This window comes from Helianthus annuus, chromosome 2, assembly GCF_002127325.2.
Source record: "Helianthus annuus cultivar XRQ/B chromosome 2, HanXRQr2.0-SUNRISE, whole genome shotgun sequence".
NCBI lineage: Eukaryota > Viridiplantae > Streptophyta > Magnoliopsida > Asterales > Asteraceae > Helianthus > Helianthus annuus.
The window spans coordinates 17,586,018-17,595,297 of record NC_035434.2 but is presented as its reverse complement, the minus strand read 5'-3'; the positions used below and the strand labels follow the sequence as shown (position 1 = coordinate 17,595,297).

The 9,280-nt window shown below is 37.3% G+C and overlaps 1 protein-coding gene across 1 annotated transcript; it reads left to right on the top strand.

The window, feature by feature from the left end:
* The first annotated feature begins 311 nt into the window (after window positions 1–311).
* Window positions 312–1,361, top strand: LOC110933474. The gene has a single exon (XM_022176694.1). It carries the CDS (start codon window positions 312–314, stop codon window positions 1,359–1,361), a length of 1,050 nt encoding a protein of 349 aa, XP_022032386.1.
* Window positions 1,362–9,280: the final 7,919 nt, after the last annotated feature.

Here is a 9,280-nt window from a genome sequence, read left to right as displayed (position 1 = left end):
TATTATTGTTCTTTATCACTTTGTTCATCATCAAGAAGATCTGGGCAACAGTGGTATCAGAGCCAAAGGCTCGAATCGCAGACACGTTCTCAATTAGCGGAAATTGATGTTCTAATCGAAGGCACGTTCTCAATTAGCGGAAATTGATGTTCTAATCGAAGGCACGTTCTCAATTAGTGGAAATTGATGTTTTAACCGAAGAAATTGAAATCCGAATCCGATCAAAAGAGGACAAAATCTAGCGGAGTCGGTTCGTGAATTCTAGGAGAAAACCAAAAATATAATAAGGGAAAATTGTTGAGCAAGAAATTATGGGGGATTCAGGAGGAGGCTCTCCGTCAAATGCGGTAGTAATTAAAGAGAATAGTTCGTTCTCCCAGTTTCAGTGTCCTATCTTAAAGTCTACAAACTATACGGTATGGGCAATCCGTATCAAAACCATACTTAGGGCAAACGGATTATGGGAAATCATAGAACCAAAGGAAAATACGCAAGCGGATGAAAAGAAGGATATGACGACAACCGCTTACTTATATCAAGCACTACCAGAAGATATGATAATACAAGTTGCAAGTTGCAAGAGTGCAAAAGAAATTTGGGATGCATTAAAAGCAAGACACGTCGGTGCAGATCGAGTGCAGAAGGCACGTCTTCAAACACTCAAAACAGTTGAGATGTTAAAAATGAAGGAGGAAGACACTATCGATTCGTTCACTGCAAGACTAAATAGTATTGTCACGAGGGCAAGTAGTCTTGGATCAACATTTGATCAACGGACTTTAGTACGGAAACTTCTAAGTTCTGTACCAAGAAGGTTCGTTCAAATTGTTGCAACCATTGAACAATTCGCCGATCTTGAAACAACGACGCTAGATGAAACAATCGAAAGATTGAAAGCCTATGAAGAAAGGACCAATCTGGTGGATGAAAACCTGGTAGACGATCAAGAGAAACTTATGTTTACACGACGGGACAAGAACTATGGTCGTGGAAGGCGTTTTGGAAACCATGGACAAGGAAGGTTTAATTCATCACAAGGCAAGTGGCGTGATGAAAAGTTTAGACAAGAAGAAAGAGGCGGAAGTATCTCGCATGATGATTCCAAGAACAAGGACGAAGGTTATGATAGGAGGAATAGAAACCCTAGAGATCAAAATTGCTTCAAGAAAGATATGATAGAAGTGGAGTGTTACAATTGCCATGAGTTTGGACATTATGCCTCTCAGTGCCCGAAAGCAAAACAAGCACAGAAGGAATCACACTTGTTAGAAGAGGACGAGGAACCAACACTCTTGATGGCAATTACAGAAGAAGAAAGATCAGAAACAGAAAGTGACATGAAAAGAGAATTAGAATCTTAGAAGTTTGATATGCTCCAGGATTTTGAAATAAAGAAACAAGAGTTCGAGACTGAGATAAAAAACAGAGAAATACAGTTGGAAAGGCAAATGCATGAAAGGGAAACATCATTTGCAGAAAAGATGAGCAAAGAAATTGAAAAGTTGAAGTCAGAAAGCATACAGTTAGAGACAAACAAGAGATGCAAGGGATGCGAAGAGATATCATCCAAGAACGGATTATCCCCAGAAAACAACATTGTCAACGATGACAAATCAAATTGCAAGAACAGGAAACATGAAGTAGTTCGTGATATACCATCTAAAGACGAACCTGATAAAGACATAGAAGATGACACGCATGTTAAAGATGGTGATATTCAAACGTGTGAAGACTTCAAAGAATTTGCTCATGTTCAAAACAAAGTTCGTGTTGCAAGTGTTGGAGAATCTGATCAAGAAGTCAAGCAAGTGACCGGTAGAAAACCGAAGTTTAAAGACATGGATCTTCTGCAACAAGTTCGTGATAAAGATGGAGAAGCACATGATGGCAATCAAGACATGGAGAAAGACCAAGGTGCAAGGAAAGAAGTTCAAGTGGAAGATGAAGACTTCATTCTCTTGAAGAATGAAGATGCTAAAGCATGAAGGTGTTCAAGGCATGGTTTAAGAAATTAGGGGGGAATATTGATAGTTAATTCCTTAATCCATATATGTCGAAAGTAGCGGGTAGTTTATGTAATTAGTTTAAAGTAGTATAGATAGGTAGTTATAAAGTTAAGGGGCTGAAGGTGACAAGACAGAAGTTTGTAACCGCCATACTAAAGGAAAAGATGTGTCCCTTGGACACACCTCTTGTTCAAATTCAGCCACAAGAAAAGGAGGGGACGCGACTCTTGGACAAGGAGACACACCTCTTCACAATCACTCTCATCCACAAGATCTAGAGACACACCTATTCACGAAGAGACATGTCTATTGGATCGCACCTTTTAGATTAGTATAAATAGGGTTAGATATTTCAATTGTAAATACATACTCATACATTCAGAATCATTATTCATTCAGAAATCAGAGGTACTAGTTTGTTTATTATTGTTCTTTATCACTTTATTCATCATCAAGAAGATCTGGGCAACAGTCACCACCGCTGTCAGAGTAACCCTAGATGGCCTAAAGTCATCTGCGGTCAAATAAAAACAAGAAAGACCATTGACGGAGTTAGGATATGCTATTGGACAAATGACCTAAGGCGTTAGATCTTACCTCAGGGTTGCCGGAATTTCACTGGAGGATCACATCTGAAACTCCAACCGCCTTCCGATCTACCCTAAAAACCGTTAAACCGCCACTTCTTATTTAGTTACATGTGATGTTGGAGAGTTCTTGTGGTCGCAACTCATCGTTGTTGCCACTGCTCAACTGTCAGAAAACAACACCACCATCTTCGCCGGCTACCGCAACCTCACCATATGGTGCATACCCGTAACTATAAACACCCTACAATAAATGCCGACAACGGACAAAAAATAAAAAAAAACACGACAATCTTGTAATAAATAAAACATCATGAAACAAGTTCTTACATGAGCCAAATCATCCCAATCGATTGTAGTCCCATCATAACCTACAAAATATGCATTACCCGGTTAAGTCAACAACTGGTTTATGCTATCAAATAAAACAACCAAGAAAACTAATCTCCCTCCCTCTTTCTCTCTGACTTACTCCCTCTCTCCCTCTCTTTCTCTCTCTCTCTCATTTAGAATTCAATATAAGATTCAACACAAATAACAATTAAAGGTTAACATCTTTTACTTACCCTAACATGTCGAGAAAGAATACTTAATCCAGAATCTGAAACTTTTAGGTTTCCACAAGCATCCAAAAGAAAATTTTCTAGTTGCAAATTTTCAAGCAGACATTGATTGCTCTAAAACAGAAAAACGTCAACAAAGTAATTGAATCCTAAACCTAAAATCAGAAAATTAAGATTACGCATATTTCAAATACCCAAACTTCTATCTGAACTGGTTGGAAAGTAGATCTGGATAAGAAACCTTACATATTATGAACCCTAGGTCGTCGCCGACAACCTCAGTCGTTGGGAAGGTCAAGTGGTCAACAACCACGGTGAACCACCACGAAAACCACCTTGATCGCCGCTGCTTCGTCTTCAGCAACCATCACTATGGAGAAAGCGAGCTAAGACGGAAGAATAAACCTGGTATAACCAGAAAAGAAGGTGAAGAAAAACCTAGAGATCTGGTGATAAGGATATTAGGATGAAAATTACACATACTTGAGCACAACGCTACTTCCGATCTTCACCTGTATACCTCTTTCTTTCTCCCTCTCTCTAACATTCTCTCCTCTCTTGTTCTCTCTATCCTCTGCAAATGAAAAATGAAAAGAAGACAGTGATGTGTGGGGAATTGGGTATGAGCGGGAGTTGAAAATTGAATGGACGGTGCAGATCCCAATCCGTGTGGTGTACTTCTTTTAAAATGGACGGCGTAGATCTCAATCCGTGTTTATTTGAGTAAAAGGGTATAAGTGGAAAGTGATGTTTTATGGTGCTTCAAAGACTTGTACATCATGCTTTAGGGGTGTTTTAAGGAAATTCTTATGACCTTAAGAAGTCCTTTGGATATGCTTATTAATATAGTATATATATATATATATATATATATATATATAGGGAACCGCTAAAATGAAAACCACCTCAAGTTGTAAGAACCATGAGAACTACACCGTACCGGGCGAGTTGGACCAAAATTTTTTTTTCATAAACGTAGATGCGTGTATTATAAACACATTTGTAAAAAAAATTTCAAAAAAAATGTCGTGTCTATAGTTTTGAGCACCACAAGTTTGTGTTTACGTGTACCGTAAATTTTAAATAAAATTTACCAAAATTTACGGTACCCGTAAACAAAAACTTGTGGTGCTCAAATCTACACACACGACATTTTTTTTTGAATTTTTTTTTACATATGTGAAAAAATTTTTGGTCCAACTCTCCCCCGATCAAAAAGTTCTCATGGTTCTTACAACTGAAGGTGGTTTTTATTTTAGCAGTCCTCTATATATATATATATACACACACACACGACATATATACATACATATATGAACTTCCAAAAGTTCATTTTTTAACATATTCATCTCAAATCACAAATTTTATGACACCTTATTGACCCATGCATGTAACCATCTTTCAAGAATCAAGTCAAACAAGACATTTATGTATTACTTTTGATTTCGAAGCTTTGGTTAACTTTTTAATTGGGTTTGTATTAATGACTTTAATATCTAGTTTTTTATATTGAAAGTGAACTTTATCATATCACCTCTTCATGTTTTGTTGATTCACTCATTCGTGTCTTTACGGTTTATATAAGGTGTGTTAACTGCTTGGAAAGGGGTTAGAAGGATGGTTTGGGTAAAGTTCTTGCCTCGTTGAGTGTGTAGATCCTGCAAGGACTTGATTCAAGCTTATTAGGACTTCCTTTGAGCCAGATAGCATCAAATCAGGGGAAGTAAGAATGACTTGAATCCCTTATAAATAAACTAATATTTAAACTTTAAACCGGCCTTGCGGGACTATATCCCTGCTGACTCAGACCAATATGGCCGAGGGTAGCGTTGCCTCCAAAAGAGGGACATGCCACATTTTGCATTAATAACTTACTTAATTATCTTTCCATATTTTGACCTTTCGGGACTATATCCCTGCTAAATCAGACAAACAAATATGGCTGAGGGTAGCATTGCCTCCAAAAGAGGGACATGCCACTATAACTAAGATAATCTCTTAAAACACCCAAGGTGCGGAAATCATCAAAGGATTAAAAGATGAGTTGGAGCCTAGTGATTCTATCTTGTCTATTGATTTCTTTCACTTCCTTAGTTTCTTTCTTTATTTTGCTTATTAAAAATATTTTCTAAAAATTTGGTTAGAATAGACATTGATAATATTCCGGTACTAAAAGCTCTTGTGTCCTTGGATGACCTCCGTATCTTATCATAACTATACTACGCCAACAATGGGTGCACTTGCCCTATCGTGTTGTAGAGAGTGATAGTGTTATATCGTGTTCTAAAAATTTAAAGTTTGATAAAGGAGTAAAAATTACTTCAAAATATATTAAAAATATACACACCCTCGCTGAAGTCATATGTTTTTGGCACAGTTGACGGGGAACTGAGAGTTATCAACCAACAAAATTAAAATCAACGATCTAACTTTCAACAACCCCGAAATAAGCAACAAGGCTTCCGACCACATCAACAAGGAGGAAGAGAAAGACATGAGGATATCATCATTCGTCTTCTTTTCTCTGAGTCCGACAATCGGTATTCAGAGAGGTTCCTAGAAACCGAAGCCGAAATTAGAAACCAATGGGCTAGTATGCAAAACATCATAGCCATATTTTTTACCAACTTTAGATAACAAACAACAAATAATACTGTGTGGGTGTATATATATATATACACACACACACACATATATTAATAGTTAGCAACAAATCCGTTAGGGAGCAACATATATTAATAGTTAACTGACTAATACTTAGAAGTGCTTCATGGTTGCAACAGATGTTGCCTAGCCAAATGAGGAGCAACATCACATTAATTATAAACATTCACATATTGGAGAATCGATTCCATACGAAATTCATACGAAACTCACGAGAGTAGAAAAAGCCAAATACCCCTTTAAACACCCAAAGGGAGCAAATCCAAAATAACCCACAATACAACCACTTACTTCATAAAAAAATGAGTGCAAGAGGTACAAGTCAAAATGCATAAAAGTGTTGCTAATTGATAATACAATGTGTGAACACACAACAACAAGCAACCAAAGAAAGAGAAGCCACTAAGGCTCAGGTGTGGCACCCTAGGAAATTTCTCAACCACACTAACCGAATCAGGTACTACTTGCTAAATTTCAGAATGAAATTTCTTTCAACTTGGGGATGATGTGACAACCTGTACTTTTCGCGTTTAGTATCGTTACTTTCTCAGTTATGTATTTATGTTCGTTTATGTTTACATTTTACTTTCTTCACGTCGTATGATTTTAACCGATAACTTAAATGTATAAATAAATAAGTTCGCGTCATGACTCCAGATATATATATATATATATATATATATATATAGGAACGAGATCAAGAGAAAATGCCCTAAAGTGTGAGAACGGTGAGAACGGATCCTGGCCTAACACGTGGCAGGGGGCGCTAAATGATATGCAGGGGTACGATTGTCCTTTTGTACGTTTCCTCCTTATTTCGCATTTTAAATCTGTTTCAAATAAAACACCAAAGATTTCGTATTAGTAGTTACCTCCTTTCCAAGCTTTCTCAGATCTATGGCGTCTTATGTGGACTCTGTTGGACAAAGTAATATTTGATGATGTTTTCATATTTTGTCCCAGCAAATCATGCAACACATATACAGCAGATATGGCGTTTTGTTCTTTTATGCTTGTTTCATTGTTTTTTTTTTTCAAATTAATATTTCACAATGTGTTGTATGCTTTCATTGGCGTTGTTCATGTATCCAATTTTTTTGCGTTTCCATTGATTACTCTGTGCAGAATTTCCAGAAGAAGTTGGAGCTTGATGCTAAGGCGTACGTGTGTGAGAGTTCAGAGAGATTGAAGTCCAATCCTTTGTCACTAATGATTTGTCTATAGTGTACAATACCCTCCATAACATGGGCATTGCCTGGCTATAGCACAGGCCAGTTAGGGTGAAGAATTGCTAGGTGAATTCAAGGAATGGGTATGTATAACCTATCTGAAAGGGTATGGTAGGAAAGCACACCGAAACGGGTGAGAGATAATAGCTTTTGGTGGATGAATCGAAAGGATGGAAGATTGTTCCCAAGGGGAAACAGGTGTATAAACGATCATCTCTGGATCGGTGAATCTGCATAACTCGTTGGAAGGATTCTTCAAAAGATTTTGGCTTTTTGGTAAACCATTGAGATCTTGACTTTTGTTTGGGGAGGATTGAGTAACCATCTTGGCCATTGTAGGATTGAAGAAGAAGAATACAGAAAATAAAGGATTCGAAGAAGAGAGAATACCTGATGAGCTTCCGGAATGGGTTTTAAATTGGGAATTCTTGTTCTTAAATGGTTTTTCAAACTATATCTTATCCCTATATAGCGTAATGATCGTTGCAGGCTATCCCATCAGTGATGTCATCAGACTGTAACTGTAACGACTAGTTTCTTGAGTAACGACTAGTCCAATTGTAACGGAAATATGGCAGATGAAATTAGTTTCATATCCGCCATATTTGGGGTCAATTGTTAGGGGATTTATTTTTAATACTATTGATCACATATCCTTAGATTTAGCCGGGATCACTGATCCTTAATGGATGGTACAGGAAGTCTGAGGATCAAGGATCCTTATTATTACTTATATTAACTTACAATTATATCCTATGTATAAACTTGAATTCGCAAGTGTTTTAACGAATTGGACTTGGTCTATGTTGGTATATCGGAGAATATGCTCTCAATTGGCACGTGCATGAACAAGTATAGCCGTTATGGAGAACATGGGGATACTTGCACATTTTCGCTTTGTTTGTTATCTTGTTATTTCTCTTTTATAGGCGATAATAAGGCTCATTTTAGGTAGAATACAAGCTATCATATGAACACACAACACTCACACTCTCTCTCTCTCGCAAACTACAAACGCTTGTCTTCATTGTATTAAGCTCATTGTCTTCCGAAGTTGTACTTGATTACTAGTTACTTTTCAATATACTTGGTGATCGGTAGTTTCGATCACCCGAGGTTTTTTCTGCCGGAGATCTATCAAGGATCAAGGGCTTTTTCCTCATACAAATATCGGTGTTCATTGTCATTTTCATTTTGCAAATTGATCCCATTGTCGTTCATACACATTAGCATTCTACCTCACAAAAATTTTGGTTACATGTGATGTGACCCAACTGTAGGGTGCCCAGTTTTGGGGCCTTTCATCATGCTATGGGGAAATTGTATATTCATTGTACTATGTTTGAATTCATAATAGTTCAAGGAACAAACAGTTTTTACAATTTACAAATTGTTTGTTCCTTAGTTACTTAAACTAACAAGTATTACAAACTCAGATCCTACAGGTTATGTTCCGTTCCATTCCGGAAACATGATTGTACCAACTACTGTTCATGATGTTTTGAGAAATTTGGGTTGATATGCAGACGCATCTTTTATGTTTTGAGAAGTATGGACATAAGCGAATTTCAAAAACAATATATACTTAATAGATTGTCTAAAGATGCTGCCCAAACTGTTCTACTGCTATTCCAATGAGTCGTGATTTTATGATGCAAGACATTATTTTGAGTATACTTTGAAACGATTGTAGAACAACGTAGATGAACTTTCGTTTTATAAGGAACATGTTCAATCGTACATGAAAAAAGAACCAAGATATTCATGTTGTTACCATAGCTCCCAGCAAGAAGGACATATATGCTGAGATAATAGGACATTACCAAAATGACCTAGACGGGGTGATTGTAATGATGCCGATATTGATACCGAGAAGATTAACATGGACCATTGTGACACCCAAGGCAGATCCTACATTGGTCGTGGCCAGGAGAGTTTTTTGGTTTATAAGACATTCCCTACCTATTAAATCACCAACGCGTTTTGGTCTTAGTTGGGTGTGGAGCACATGAAAACTCCACATTTACGCGTGCTTAGGTGGGAGTAGTACTAGGATGGGTGACTTCCTGGGAGGTCTCTGTGACAACCCTCACTAAACCAGGTATCCGTATGACTTAATTAACTATTAATTGTTGCTTAATTACTGTGCTTGACTGAGATTACTAATGAACTGCTACTTGACTGTTGATACTTGTACATATCTGCATCATACTTTGAACATGCTGATAGAG